The sequence below is a fragment of the Alligator sinensis genome, unplaced genomic scaffold, assembly GCF_000455745.1.
Source record: "Alligator sinensis unplaced genomic scaffold, ASM45574v1 scaffold656_1, whole genome shotgun sequence".
In the NCBI taxonomy this organism is placed as follows: Eukaryota; Metazoa; Chordata; order Crocodylia; family Alligatoridae; genus Alligator; species Alligator sinensis.
The window spans coordinates 512412-528073 of NW_005842333.1; the positions used below are offsets into that span (position 1 = coordinate 512412).

A 15662-nucleotide genomic window follows, 5' to 3' on the forward strand; every position below is an offset into this window, starting at 1 on the left:
GCTAATGGAAAAGCACCTCTTCCGAGACCCCCTGCTGCACGATCGGTTGGCGTTGAAAGAAAGGAACGTCAGAAGCAGCCATGAGAAGAAACAAAGGCTCCCGCAGCCCAAGTCAGCGCCTCTCTGATGTTGGGGAGTATCTGCTGTGCCACGCAAGGTCTCAGAAATTGTCACCCACCATCTGTCTGCAATGGCCCAGATGCAGAAGGCAAAAGGCCCTGTGCAACATGTGCTCCACTTCTGGAGAGCGGAAGTCACGGTGGTTCAGAGACAAAAACCACAAGATGTGAAAAAAACCCATCAGCTCCAGCTTCCCTTCTTGGTGGGTTTCAAGCAGTGCAGACCCTCAGAGCTGCACAAAGCAACGTTAGCAAAGAAACTGCAAACATGAAAACACTCAACTGAAGGCTGAACTAACGTACTTGTCAGCCCTGTGTTATCTTGCATCTAAAGTATTCTTGCCAGGTCAGGAATATATTGCACAGCAGATGTGCAATGGCATGTTATAAGCCAGTGCATCAGTAGGGTACACATTGCATGGATATCCTCGCTATAGCACCCGACTGAGGCTTGGGATTACACAACAGATTTTCCATTGGGAATCTACAATTTAGGGTTTAAACCAGGGGTTTTCAACCTGGGAACTGTGATTATTCTGTTCTTCTGCATGGCTGAATCAAAAAGGGGGTCATAAAAAGTAGAAAACCACTGATCCAAGGCTCCAGTGCTCAAGTGTTTTTAGCATTTTGAATGGCACAAAGAAAAGGTGGAAAGATGATCACGTAGCTGACATATCATCCTTTAAAGAAGAAATCCAGATTCCAAGAGTACATTTTACTTTGGGAGCTGAAAAACTTTTTTCTCTTTGTGGTCCCGCTGACATCACTTCCTTTCCACCAGGTCCTGTGAAGTCAACCCAGTGAGATAATCTCTTTCTGTCGTGCCTGCCTTGAGGACAGCCGATGCGAGGAGAAAATGGCCCAATCCCTTTTTTTGCTGTTTCTCCTCAGTCTGTGTGAGTATGGAACCGCTACCGAGCCCTTCTTCTAGAAGAGGAGTCAGGAGGAGCGGGAGGGCAGGGGGCTCCCTCCAGGTCCCCTGCAGAGCGGATGCCAAGCACAAGGGCAAGTGTCTGAGCACAGGGGGAAAGCAATCAGAGGCTCATTTGCCATTTAGTTGTTTTACAGAGATCCTGAGAGCGAGCAGGGAAAAGGGCCCGAGTCTAATCTTGGGCAGGCAGGGCTGGCAGCAGAGACACTCCGTATGTGCACCGTCGGGGCTGAGAGCAGCACCTGACCCGGGTGGAGGGGTTGCGGGCTCTAAACACAAGCAGCACAAAGACAGACAAAAACCTAGAACTCGTGGTTCCAAAATGATACCTCTTATTAGACCAACTGGAAAATAGCAAGAAAACTGTCCTTTTCTGCAAGCTTTCGGGATCAAAGTCCCTTCATCAGACTCTGGGAAAAGTGTAGATGGTACAAGATGGTAAAAAGTCCCCGTAGGTAGGAAATAAACTTCATTTTTGCACAGAGGGAGCTGAAGGTGGAAGGCTGTCCCTCTGGGTCCATGAGAGTGTCTTTGTGAGCTGTGTTATCATTTTGGAACCAAGCGTTCTAGTTTTTTGTACGTCTTTTTGTCTCAGACCAACACGGCTACCAAGTATACCCCTGAAGCAGCACAAATGCACTGTAAAGACCTGGTAAGGGTCACTTCCATGCAGATGGCTCCTCTGAATGGGATGATCTTTGGGGGGACGGACGGCTGGTTTTAAGAAGCAGAGGGATTGCTGAGCACACTAGGACCACACTGATCCACAAGCATGCTGCCCTACTTAGAGGGGAACAAGACTTTGCCCAGGGGATGGGGCTCTGGGTTGGGATGGAGCGAGGATGCTGTCTCTTCCTTGGCGGGAGCTGTGCTGGTAAGTGCGCTGGGTGATCTTCTCTCCCTCAGGCCACTGCAAGTGCCAGGGACAGATTCAGGTCAAACTCCTCAGCAACAGACCCATGAAGCCAGGAGTCTCTGTGGAGCTGGAGTGTGTGATCACGGACAGCAGCTTGTCAGACAGCGGCGTGTCCTGGATGCACAAAGGCAAGGACTCTGTCCTCCGCTTCATCATGTTCATCTCTTCCCTCTCCCGGGTGACACACACAAGCGATAAAGACAAAGCACGCTATGTAGGAAGTAAAAAGTCCAGCACCTACAGACTGACCGTGAAGTCCTTTCAGGAGCAGGACCAGGGCGAATATTACTGCATTGTCAACTGGAACCAAATCCTGCATTTCAGCTCTGGGCACCAGGTCTTCCTGCCAGGTCAGCACCAGCCCCTGCCCTCAGTGCCCCTGCCAGCTGCATCCTTAGCATCCCAGTCACCACTGAAGTACCCTCCATCCCTTTTGTCTGGGAATAAGACAGAAAGAGAGACATGGGAGTCTGCTGCTCTTTGGAGCCTGTTCTGGGAATGTGGCCCTCAGGAGTTTCCTCCTCAGAGGAGCTCTTTGAGGAGGAGTTTCTGTCCAGATAGGCTGTACATGGGTATCTGGGAGCTGAGCCTTAGACCCCTTTTTGAGGAGCAAGTCTGGGGTGGAAAAAGGGTTGAAGATGGATTTCATCAGCTTCCTATTGTTCCTCCTATTGTTCCTTACAGTGCCTCCTACACAGCCGCCCACCACAAAGGCAGCCACCACCACACGCAACACAACCACAGCGATGACAACCTGCCCAGACACCCTAAGTCCAGGTAAAAGCATCTTCATGCAGCTTTGGGGAGAAGGGCGCAAGCTGGGATCCAGGTCTGGGGAGGTAGCTGGGCTGGGAGCAGCACCCTCCTGAAGCCCCTCTCCCAGCTACAGACTGGGAAGGGATCCCCATTCCTGGGATGTGGGTACCGGGGAGGTTGCTAGTATTTGACATGACATTGCTCCGCATTTTTCTGGGTTGGCTCCAGATGGGCCAGCGGTGGCTTTCTCAGGCTGAACAGAGTATTGCAAAGCAATTGCCACAGCTCAGGGCCTAGGGTGCACAGGTATTCAAGAGATTGGGAAAGCTCTCATGCTTTGGTCATGCAGATCAGGGAGTGAGGGCCCATTCCCAAGTTCAGCGGGCTTTGGGCAGCGTGCTTTTCCAGCCTAGGGAACCAGACAGCTGGTTTACTGAACAAGTCACAGCAATATAATCCCTCCCAGGCACCTGCCCATTCCTCCCGGCTGTGAGCCCAGCCGGTAGCAACTTCACAGAGCATCGGAAATCCTGGATGATCCCTCCCAGGCATGAAGTGTATCTCATAGCTCTTTCTTATGCTGAATTGCAGCCATCTCCCCCCCCACTACAGCTTCCTGCCAACCTCACCTCCAAAATCTGCCCCAAACCAGCCAGTGACCCAGTCGGGGAATCACCAGAGCCCCTGCATGATCTGGCTGGTTCTGAAGTGCATGGGAGAAAGGCAGGGGCGTGGGACCAGGGCAGCGCAAAGAAAACTGCATGCCCCTACCTTGCTGGAGGCTGCTGCAGCTGTGCTGGGGATGATGAGCCTTGTTGCCAGCCTCTGGTTTATTTTTCTTTTCTGCTCTCTTTCCATTCTGCAGCAGCCACCCAAGAGACATGGCTGAACTGTGACTTGTACATCTGGATCCCCTTAGCAGGCACCTGCCTCCTCCTCCTCATCGCCTTGCTGGCCACCATCATAACCTGGCAAAGTAAGAGAACCATCCCCTGTTTAAGACAGTCCCCCCTTCACCCAAAGGCAGACTGAAGTTTCCAGCAGAACAAGGACACATGGGGTAGGGGGCAAGGGGGTTGGCATTTGCAGCCACTTGCTTTGTAAAGAAACGCAGGCATTTGGCACATGCACTGTGCAAGTGGGGTGCCGTGCATCTGAAGAACGTAACAAAGCTAAACTTAATATTAGTGTTGTCTCCATGTATAAAGCCCTCCTGTAAAGTCCTCAGTTGCTAGAGAGCTCTATTGTCTAAAGAGGAATTAGACAATAGAGAAATATTAGAACCTTTTTTAGACTCAAGGCACCCGTGGAAATTGCCAGCTTTTTGTTTGCACTCCTTTTTTGCTGACAGAACAATACTAGAGCAATTCTTGTGGTGCAAAGAACTCAGAAAGGAAGGAAGACTGGTCTTGTCATTGTGACTTCTCATTTGAAATGGCTGGGTTTCTCTCGTGAATCATATGTAGGTGTTTGCCACAGCACCCCAGCTGAATCCCGGCTCTCACGAACGAGTAGAGGGAATTTATTACTCTACGACAAACTACACAGAGGCCATTACCTTGATATTGATGCAACTATGCCCAGATGAGCCATTTAACTGTAACAGGGCAGAGACTGAGAGAGATAAATCAGTGCAAATGCTCTGTCTAAACAAAGGTACAAAGGTAATCAATTTACAATTTATATAGCTGCATGGCGACAGAGTACTAATGGCAAAAATGTTCTGCCCAGACTGAGAGGCCCTGGCCAGTGCAGTCAAGGCATATCAGGGCCTACAACCGATAGCACACAAGGGAAGGAGGCGACTGCCATCGTGTCCAGCTCTCTCCGATTCCACCACCACAATACCCAGGCCCCCATTTACAGCTGGGTCAACAGGGGGCTTCAATCACTTAACCTTCATTGGTAAGGGCCAAGCTGTACTGAGAAGCGACACTGATTTCTTTAACTAGGTTCAGTCCCTTTGTCAACTAATTTGCTAGTGACCTAAGCTAACTTGTCACAAATTGATTTAACTACTGACTGGGTGGCACCATTTCAAATCTATTTAAAACCTGATTGAATTAAACCAGTGAAATTCCCACATCAGATCAGCCCTGAGAAATAGGAACTGCCAAAGCCCGAGAGTACCAAAGGCATAAACAATCCAGTAATAAGCCACCACTGTCTTGCATACGCAGTGCGATGTATAATACAAAATACTACTGAAATGTCTATCGCTGAAAAAAACCCTTCTGTTTCATCAAAGCAAGTGAGGACATATTAAGTCAGCACACAGCATCCAAGGTCTTTGACGCTTTCAATCCTATGCCCCGGGGTAGGACACCAGAACAGGCATTTTAGAAATCCAGCTAGCTGGAATATCGGCCATCAGTTAATTTCTTTTTGCTCTTTATGCCGATTTGAAGTTTCGGTGAACATTCACTTGAAGCAATTATTTCTCCAATATACAAGTGGCATCGAGATCCCCCAGGAGAGAACCACCAGGGACACAAAAACTAGTTAGCCTCCAGCCCTGACCTATTTCTTTTGTTCTAAAATAACCGGCTCCATAACTGACAGTGTCGAATACATCCCTGGAGTAACCTTCAGAGAAGTTGGAGGAGTTGCACCAAGAATGACTCTGTATTAGTGTGCCAGGGCCCCAGCTGAGGTAAGGCAAAGGCAGCATAGCCCCACTGAACTCAGTACAGCCATGCTGATTTACACCAGCTGAGAATTGGCCTCAATCTGTCTCTCAACCTCCTGGTATTTCTATAGCAGAGACTGATCCGGTGAAGCAGATGCAGCACGGAGGGCAACCGTGATGGTGCAACGCCTGATCTCAGCTCCATGAGTGTAACCTATTCAGGTCACTTGCCCACTGAATATTTACTCCTATTCCTGAATGCATGAATTTCTACCAGCTTCCCAAATTCATAAAGAGTGAAAAAAAATCCACTGATGACATTTCTAATGTAGCAAGTTACACTTCTCTCTACAGAGTAAAACTCAGTCCTGCAGCCAGTCACCCAAGTAGACCCGATTCACAATAGCCATGACACTGTTGTCCATGGGATTATGTGCTCAGACAAGGACAGTTTGTCTCACTTAAAGGTGGCCTAAAAGTAAAGTAAGAGTAACAGTGGTTGAACCAACCCTGAAGCAGATGCAGACACACATCTAGTACAAAAATGATGACTTGCCAAGGTAAAGCAAGGTCTTCATTAAACCGTGACTCACCCATTCTTCAAACTGAGTCTTTTTTATTCTTTTTAATTTTAGAAACCAGAAGACGGAGATGCAAATGTAGAAGGTTGGTAAGCTGCTGTTTTCAAGCACTTTCTCTTTAGCTCCGCGGCTTCTAGCCCAGTGTGTTGTAACGTTAGATTGATGTCAAAGAAATCCCTGAGCCACCATCTGTAAAGAGAGGTTTTGCCTGCATAACTCGTTCAGGAAAATCAGAGCTCAAGTTCCCACTTCAGCCCTTCCCCTTTTTTATTATTATTTGTTATTTCAATTGGAGGAGAACCCAGCACACTGGGGTATGTATAGATATGGGGTGTGTATAGATATGAGTAGGTGCTCCCTGCCAACAACACTCTCTAGCCTACAAAGTCTGTGCTTATGAATTACAATAGAGTCTTTCATTACTGTATCACACAAGGCACATACCAACTGGTATATCTACATTTCTAGAATTAGAAAAAAAAGTCTGGTTGCTTTGTTTTTCCAGTCATCGTACTGTTACGTTGATCCACGTTGCTTAAGGGCTCAGTCCCGCAAGGGATTAAGTGCTCTAGCTCTCATTCAGCAACATTTTTAAGCATATGCAACTCCTGCTGCATGCTTAGAGCAGACCATACACTCAAGCAGACCTTCCCTGGATCGGGGTTGGAGTATTCACTACTTGGCAGGATTAGGCCTGAACCATGCCATAGAAGACTCCTGGGGTGAGATACAGGCAGTTGCTGTAGAAGCTTGATTTCCTGAGTTTTTACAGTCTCAAACACTGGGTTTCATTTTGCATTTTTGCGTACCTGAATTCCAGTTGAATTCAAGGGCAGTAGTAGCCAGACTGTAATATTACACTAACATTATTTGGCATATCATTTCCCTCCTTTCACCAAAGGAAGCTTTTTAAAAAAAAAAAAAGGTTGCACGGCTACGTTCACATTCTTCATTTATGGCCCTCGTGTCAGATTTCATCACAAGCTATTTTTTTAGTTTAATAAATACAGATTAAAAAATTAAACAGTAGAAAAAAATCCTCTTTTTCATGTTCATATAATGCAGGATGGTTACTGACTGCTAAAAACTTTACCAAAAAAAAAAAAATTCCTCGGCTGAGATCACGTATTAGAAATTCAAGCAATGGTTTGCAAAGTGGTTTTGAAATGAAAATGCCTTCTGATCTTTTAAGTAGTTTAATTAGTTAAACAGTTTTACTACCATGGCATTATGACCACATCACAATTGATCTGTGCAGGAACCTATGAGACTGTATGCTTGGATTATTTCTCTGCGTCTCCAGTATGAGAAATCAATTGCCCTGATAAGTACTACAAAATGTCTTATAAATGTATAGCACTCAGCATAATAGATTTCTAGTCCATTTCTGGGGCTCCTGGGTAGTAGTAGTAGTTATTATTATTGATATAATAATAATTGTTTTAAAAATTATTGTTACAAAATATTGTTATAGTATTAATTGTTATTGTTGTTATAATAATATTAAAAACAACAATAATAGTAATAATAATAATAATTATTATTAAATAAATTACTATTAAATATAATAATAATCAACTATATTATGAGCTATTATTAAATAAAATAATAATTGTTAACTGCATTATTATGAAATATTTTGTTGTTGAATATAATTATTATTAAATATATAATTATTATTAAATATAGTAATAATAATTACTGTTGTTGTTTTTATTATTATTATAATAATAACAATTATCAAAATAACAATATTTTATAACAATAATTTTAAAACAATTATTATTATTATTATTATAATAACTACTACTATTGCCCAGGAGCCCCAGAAATGGACTAGAAATCTATTATGCTAAGTGCTATACATTTATAAGACATTTTATAAATTATTATTATTACTATTGTTGTTTTTATTGTTGTTATAACAATAATAACAATTATTACTATAATAATATTTTATAACAATTATTATTATTACTATTGTTACTATTATCGTTTTTATTGTTATTAGTGTTATTATAACAAAACAATTGTTACTACAATATAACAATTATATAACAATATAACAACAACTATTACTATAACAATATTTTATAACAATAATTTTATAACAATTATTATAACAATCATAATAATAACACAAGTATAGATAAATGTTTGATGATATTCTAGAGCAGAAGTGTGAAACAATAGCAAGCTATGACAGACAAAAGACTTGATCTTGGATTGAGGTCTGAAACTAAATGAGAAATTCACTCCTACAAAATCTAAATGACTAGGCAGACAAACAAAAAATGGCAAATGGGAAGAAATGGATAGAAACAAAACTAGAAAAGAAATAGAAACACTCACAAATTAAAAGGTGGCAGCAACTTAAGCGATTTTCCAAAGAAGGACTGAAAAGCACAACCAGTCTAACGAGTGCTGCACTGGAAAGGACTATTTGCATGGGATCTTTTAAAGCAAAGAGAGATGGTAGGAAAAATGTAAATACAGAATTCAGGATACAAGGCAAAGCCTCAGCCACTGTTAGTGACATTATAATGGAATATAGCAAGTTGGTGTGAAGCAACACAGCAATACGAACAAGTAGAGAAGAAGTATTATCATGATAGATCAGGCAAAGTTGGAAAGAATAATGTATACAAACAATGGGTTTTTTAATCATTACTGTTCATGAAGTAACAGCGCGGTGGTTATACAAAAGGAGGGGAGGAAGGATTTTTTTTTTCATTTGATGAGAATATTTGTTAAAAAATGCAGGAAGAGACTGACAAATACAAATGTGGAATAACAGTGACTGAAGAAATTATGGGGTATGAAAAATATAAAAAGACCAGCAGTTATCTTTCAGGGAACTGGGATTTCTTGTGTAGGTATTACAATAGATTGCTTATACAGGAAACTGGCTCTCTATTTTAAAGACCACAGGTCCTTCAGAAAGCAACATCAGTGATACCTCCAACACAATGACGATGACAACTTTTTATACTCCTGGTCCAAGTTAGACCCACGTTAGCAATTGTGTTCACCCAAGACTCGGGTTGATTGGGAGGCAAATTAAATATGTTTCTCATTATCATCATCCATGTCATCATTATTATTTATGGTGATTACGATGATGGTACCTAGGTTATTTAATTCAATCTTTGCCCACCCAAAACTCCCACTGAAGGCCATTTATTAGTATACTGTGTGCAATTCTGCAGTGAGCCCTGACAAAAGTGTTAAAGTCCAATTGCCTAATATAAATGAGCAGACTTTTCATGCATGCACAGTCCATGAAAAACAATTATCCTTTAATTACTTCATTTTACTTTTAAGTTTGAAATCCTTTAATTACTTAATATTATTTTTAAATTCTTAACACCAAAACTTTGCAATCTTTTTCTTAGTCTCTCATTCCTCAAATCCATTTGTCCATGGGCTGCTTGTCCACAGTGAATGAGAATTGACTAGACAGAAAGCCTTTATTCACAGGAGTAAGTTCTTGCTGTTGTTAGCCATGCCACTGATTTTGATAATAACCCTTTATAACACAGTGGTTCAGCTAGCATGGAGCACTTCAGGAGCTGGCCTCAGGACCAGCACTGCCAAGTTTAGAATTTGCTTTTTCGCAAGTGAATTTTCAGTGAACAAAGGCACTGAGGATGTGGCCACTTGGGGGACCCATTCATCCCTGGGGTGTGCCAATTTACACCACTTGAGAATCTGGCCCAGAATACCATATTTTCTTGCATACAACACACCCCCAAATAAGATACACTCTGTTCTCGAAAGGCAGAATGAACAAAAAGAAGGATCTTTCCTTGAAATTACTGTTCACTAGCAGTAAGTAACTGAGTAGCAGCTGCTAGAGAGCCCAGACTGCTTAGTGCACTGCTCCCCATGGAGCACACGCAGCCTTACTTTTCACTCCCCCACCCTCAGGCTTACACCGCAGAAAATGCTATTACCGTATTTCCTCACTTATATTGTGCACTCCAATTTCCAGCAACTGATTTTTCGAGAAACACGTGCATTGGATCCAAAATAATAGAGTATTTCCTTTTGCCTACAACTTTTGACTAAGCCTGCAGGAAACTGGTTGTGTTACATTACACTGAAACACCAGGCCACATGTTGGCGCATGTACTCAGATCTCCTGCAAGGTGTCAAGTGCCCTCACCTCCCACGGAAGTTGGTGAGAATTGTGGGTGGTGGTGAGTAGGGGCCCTTTATTCACACATAAGCAGTCCCATAGCCCATGAGGCTCAGCACTAATCAGCATTTAGCCCTTAGTAGAAGGAAGCACAGCACAGGGAATTAGGAAGAGACTATTTTCCATGTTTCCATTGTAGCTTCCTGTACAAAGGAAACAATTCAGAGGTTTTCACACACAATAGGAAATTAAGAGTCCTCCCATGTGTTGTTGTCTCCCCCCTGCTTCCCTGCTCTCCCCCACCCCGCCCAAGCAACCACATCTTCCTTGCAACAGCTAGAGAACTTAGCTCTATAAAAAAGTAATAACGAGACAGCATAACACATAAACCCATCTGACTGCAGTAAGCCCTCTGCTTTGATAACCCATGCCTTTATTCTTGTATGTGTTTCCTGTTCTCTGTGTAGGACTTGAGGTTGAATTTCCCCAGTTTACCTATAGCTCCCATGGCCCTAATCTCTCCAGATCATGCTTGATTTTAATTTTCTTCTCTTGAGTGCTTGTTAGTCCCCTAATTCTGGTGCTGCCACCAAAACTGATCATGGTTATCCTCCACCTAAAAAACCCATGCGCTAATTCTTGCCACTTTATCCCAAGTCTCAAACTATTTAGGGGTAGATCCTATTCCACTTATTAGGTATATGGCACTTAGGCATGTAAGTGCAATTCTATTCCACACTGTTTTGAGTTCCTAAAAATCCATTAATGCATTTGCTTTTGTAACACTGATCACTTTAGTCTTAAGACTAAATTAAAAAAAATGCACCAAGGAAGAGGTGGACCTACCCAACTTTTATATTAAAAATTTCTCAGGGACTTAAGCGGTGCAAAATAGGATTAATTTAAATGCTCAGAAGCTTAAGTACTAGAACAGGAACTGGCCCTTAATTTTTTTCCTTAGGGCACCAGCTCAGGGAGTCCTGTGATTATGTGGGCACCTTATCTGTCATATAAATAAAAACAAGTTTCTATTATTTCTGATAAGGGAAAAAAAATAGAAAGGAATTGCACAGAAATAAAAAGGCAAAAGATAACCACCTCAAATTTTCTGTGATTTTTTGAATGCTTGGGTTTGGCAGCACCGTGTCACGTGGAAAGGCAAAGCAGCTACATGGAGTTGAGATCGGGGGTTGGTTTGTTATCTATCCTAAGAGAGTCCTGGAGGAGATTGCAACAAGCAGAAAGTGGCACTAGTGACAAACTGACACCTGATTCATCACTTTGATGAGTACCTGAGGATGCTTCGCAGCCTTCAGCTGGAGAACCACTGTATAGAGTGAGGTCGGATAAGCTGAAAGATCAGGGGTGGGCAAAATGTGGCCCAGGGGCCAGATGTAGCCCACCAGGCCGTTCTATCCAGCCCGCGGGGCCCCTAAAAAATTTAGAAAATTAATATTTATCTGCCCTGGGCTGCCTGTCATGCAGCTCTCGATGGCTTGCCAAAACTCAGTAAGCGGCCCTCCACCCAAAATAATTGCCTGCCCCTGTGATAGATGTTACCTTTTAGCCAGACTCAGCCTCTTCTTCCTTTCACATCGAAGTAAACACGTCTCTTCCTTCTCTCTGTAGACCTGCAAACAATGGAAGAGTCACGGCAAACATATAAGAGTGAAGCGTCTGTGCCCTTAACATCTGAATCTCCAAACAGGAAGCTATCGCTGTACAGTCCATCCACCACCCATGCCTTTACATTTCCAGTTACAAGCCATGCTTTATTTTAAATTGTTCCCATACCTTCTGTTTTGTTGAATTCTACGATGCAAACAGGTCCACAAGAGCACAGAAGCTTTAGCAGATACTAGTCGCTCACTACGGGAATTGTACTGCCTGGATTTGAAAGTGTTGGCTCCTTCCAACATTGTTGAGCCCTACAAATTGGTTTCCAGGTCATTAAAAAAAAGACAACAAAATATGCCAAACTATCTAGGCCTGTAACACAGGCAATACACTCTGATCACTAGCTCCCATAGTCTAAATCCTCAGTCAGTACTTGCTCAGGTGGATACCCCGTGATTTCAACAGCTGAGGAAAGACTTCAACATTTAATCTGCTTGGTGGTTTGCCTTATTTTAATGTTTGTCAGATCAGGCCCACTGTGAATAAGTGTATGATCTTCCAACCTTCCCCTTTTAACTTCAGTGCCTAGGCACTACCCGAAGACATTTTTTATTTGGGGAAGGTGACTTCATTGGTCAATGGGATAAAAATATTTTATCATATGAGACATCAGAAATGCTCCCCAGAGGTCAGTAACAGCAGTCCATTACTGAAGCTGAAAGAGGACAGAGCCCAACCATGAAAGGCCAAGTTTTAACCAAGGGTCCTTGTGTCTTTTATAGTCCTTAGACTACAGACCACGGTTGCCGTTGTTTCCCCCTCTTGTGAGCTTATTCCTTCTTGCTGTTGACTTCACTGGGAGTTTTGCCTGAGTGAGGAACGCAGGATTCATCCTTCTTTCTGGCTCCAAGAGATAAATAGCAGAAGGGTAAATATGTGCTACCACTTGTTTTACTTAAGCAGTGTTTTTAAATGTGCCAATTTATTTCAGAGAGAGACGACGAGATTAAGCATCCTGTAAACTGCTCACTATGCATTCAGTGTAAATATTGTCTGCATATCACTGCAATAAACTCTTTCTACGGGGGTTTTTTCCCCCCAATCATCAGTATAAATACCATCCAAAAATTAATTAAACTATATTTCTACATAATGTCATTATAGTCTGTTTCTTTTTCTGCTGCATAGTTTTTCTCAGGCTAGACATCTAATCAAAGATATACATGATCTGCTTCTTTTTCCCTGCTGAATCCGAAAGAAAATACAGGGGTTAAGATCCAGGCCTGGGTTTCAGGAGATCTGGGTTCAGCTCCTACTTCTGGCACATGAAGGTCATGGCATATGACCTTAATTACTCGATGCATTCAATTCTCAGCTGTCGAACAGGGACAGTAATACTTCCCTCATATGAATCCTGCAAAGATAAATCTCTTAGTTGATTAGAGTCACAAGATACTGTGTTGATGGGCACTTTATAAAAACCTAGTTAAAAAGATAGCGACTGACCACACTATCTGCTGCAATGTTCATACACACAAATCAGCCATGAGCGCTGACGTTGCCACAACAACACACTCAAAATCCATTTCCAACTTTCCAAAAATATCACCTCTTGAATATTGATTCTGACAAGAGCCGTGGCCCCCATCCAACAGAGCACTTACGGTGGTGCCTGACCTAAGGCTTGAGTGTAGGCCTCTTCACCCGACAAAGCAATGCCTTTGTGAAAGATGCAGAGATGTTATAAGGGGCATGAAATATAATCATATATAAATAAATATAAAGTGACTGCAGGGCTAGGAGAGGATTATTAGAATTTCCTGTATGGATGTATCGACCTAACGTAATGGGGCTTGTGGGAAAAGCAACACAAAAGCTATAGTGGAGCAACTCGCCCAACAAACTTGGAGGTAGAACGGGGAGAGCAGACGGGGGCATATTTCTAGGTCTTACGCCAATGTGACACAGGTGTCATGGAAACAGATCAAGGGGCTGTAGAGACTTAAAAAGCCTTTTGAGAGATGAAGCTTGGAGATCCATTGTCAGGGGAACGGGTGGACTCAGAGAGTGTGTGTGACACCATCGGTGCTCCCAGAGAGAGTGGACCTGCAGGCAGTGAAGAGAGGTCAGATCAAATACAATTGACCAGAGGAGGGAAGCCCCAGGCCCATCCCAAGGGCAGGCGACTCGTGTTATTCCACCCTTTGACAACTATTAGCTAAAGGCCCTCAGAGAGATCACAAAGGATCCGAGCTGCCATTGGTCCGGTAACTAGAATACCCAACGTGCGCGATGCGCAATCAATGTGTGGAACTCCTTGCCACAAGACATCATTGAAGTGAAGAGCTTAGCACTGCTCGAAAGGGATTAGACATGTATATGTCACTGTTCATTTTACAGTATCACTTAGAAGTCCCACACAAGACTGATGCCACATGGCATGACATGCCCTACATCTATTTAACAAGAGACAGCCCTGTCCCAGTAGTTATAGCCTCAAATATAGCATAGGGCAGGAGGGAAAGAAACACAGAATGGCTTTCCCACATTGACCTGAGAGTAAAGGCAAAACTAACTGGGGGCATGCGGATCACCTAAGTCTACACCTATTACCATTTGACCTTGCTGAGAATATCCAGAGCTACCTCAAATTATTTTAACTGTTGAATTAAAAGGGAGCACTGACCATGCTACCACAGGGTAGAAGCCAACTTCAAACCTAAAGAAACCTGGCACAAATGCCCCCCTGGGGAGGCTAATCTAAAATCATCCAATTAAAGAGCTCCTTACACCTCCCACTGAAGCATCTTCTACTGGTTATCATCAGAGACAGGACATTAGAGAGGACAAGCGTCTTTGGCCTGCACTTGTATTCTGCACTGATCGTTCTTCCTAAAAACAAAATGGATTGAGTCAAAATGGTTCTTTGCACCTAATAAGTACGCAGGGCCCGCAGAACAGATGTTACAGATTTGCTGCATTGTTCTCAGCCTAAAAAAGATGAGCTGCCAGGAACAGCGCAAGTAGAAAAGCTCGTCATTCAGAAACTTTTCTTCTCCGACCTCTGCCTCATCAAAAACAAAAGCCCAGGTGTGTTGTTCTGCTCAACTGTAACATTTGTTACTCTAAAAGCAGCGGTCCATGCACTTAGTACAGTAACTACAAAGATCACACGATCCTTCCAGCAGTGACATACCGTAAGTATACCATCAAGCGGTCTTCATGACATTTGTTAACCACAAAGGTAAAGGCTACATGGTCTGTAATGATGTCACACAGACTTAAGACATCTGCAACCTTTATCCGTTTATATCTGCAAGGGCTCTCAGGCTGGTCTTTGAAATTAAAGCAGAATCAGCAAAGTCTAGTGGCAGGGCAGCTTGGATCCTAACCCCAGCCCTGCCCTGGATTTGCTGCAAAATCAGCATGTACTGCAATTCCCCTAGCTACAAAAACTCACCCTTTTAAAGATCCTTGAGCAGTTTGGATGGCATATGCTATTAATGCAAAGCATTATAACTTCAGGGTATTCTTGTGGGTTTTAAGGGGCATGCTAGATGCCACCTATTGCCTGGTGGTTTGAAGAGCAAGCAGGCAGACCTCGTCATTCCAGAGAAGGCGCTTTGTCATCTGGCAAACCCATTAGAAACCAAACTGAAGTCTGGCCAGATCTATCGGTTAAAGCCCAGCATCCTCCTTTGTGCCATACCTCATGGTAGGTTTCTATGACACTAAGCATGGACACCCAAGCTAAATGCAACTAAGCTAGCTCAGGCAGCAGAACTAGCATAGCCATGAGCACCATGGTCCACCCAGGCTAATCAGTGGTACTAAGGGTCTGAGGGTATATTAGCTGTGTATGTGTAGTGGTCTGCCTGGACTTCACTGCTTGTGATGCCTGATCTAGCTCATTCATCTCAGAGTTCACTGTGTGAGCTGGGCTTGTGAAACTTTTGCAGTCCTACACAGGAC

General features: G+C 43.3%; 1 protein-coding gene across 1 annotated transcript; it reads left to right on the forward strand.

Annotated features, from left to right (window-relative positions):
* The first annotated feature begins 952 nt into the window (after positions 1–952).
* On the forward strand, positions 953–12121 carry CD8A (CD8a molecule). The gene is made up of 6 exons (XM_006028661.3): positions 953–1015; positions 1957–2316; positions 2651–2743; positions 3588–3698; positions 5987–6017; positions 11703–12121. Exons 1-6 carry the CDS (start codon positions 976–978, stop codon positions 11737–11739), a joined length of 672 nt encoding a protein of 223 aa, XP_006028723.2. The 5' UTR covers positions 953–975; the 3' UTR covers positions 11740–12121.
* The last annotated feature ends 3541 nt before the right edge of the window (positions 12122–15662 follow it).

What these genes read in the sequence shown, in the direction of transcription:
- CD8A (XM_006028661.3), top strand. Translation starts at nt 976, where the DNA reads ATGGCCCAATCCCTTTTTTTGCTGTTTCTCCTCAGTCTGT. An exon ending in GCACCAGGTCTTCCTGCCAG is followed by an intron (nt 2,317 to 2,650) that starts GTCAGCACCAGC and finishes TGTTCCTTACAG; the next exon opens with TGCCTCCTACACAGCCGCCC. An exon ending in CCCAGACACCCTAAGTCCAG is followed by an intron (nt 2,744 to 3,587) that starts GTAAAAGCATCT and finishes TCCATTCTGCAG; the next exon opens with CAGCCACCCAAGAGACATGG.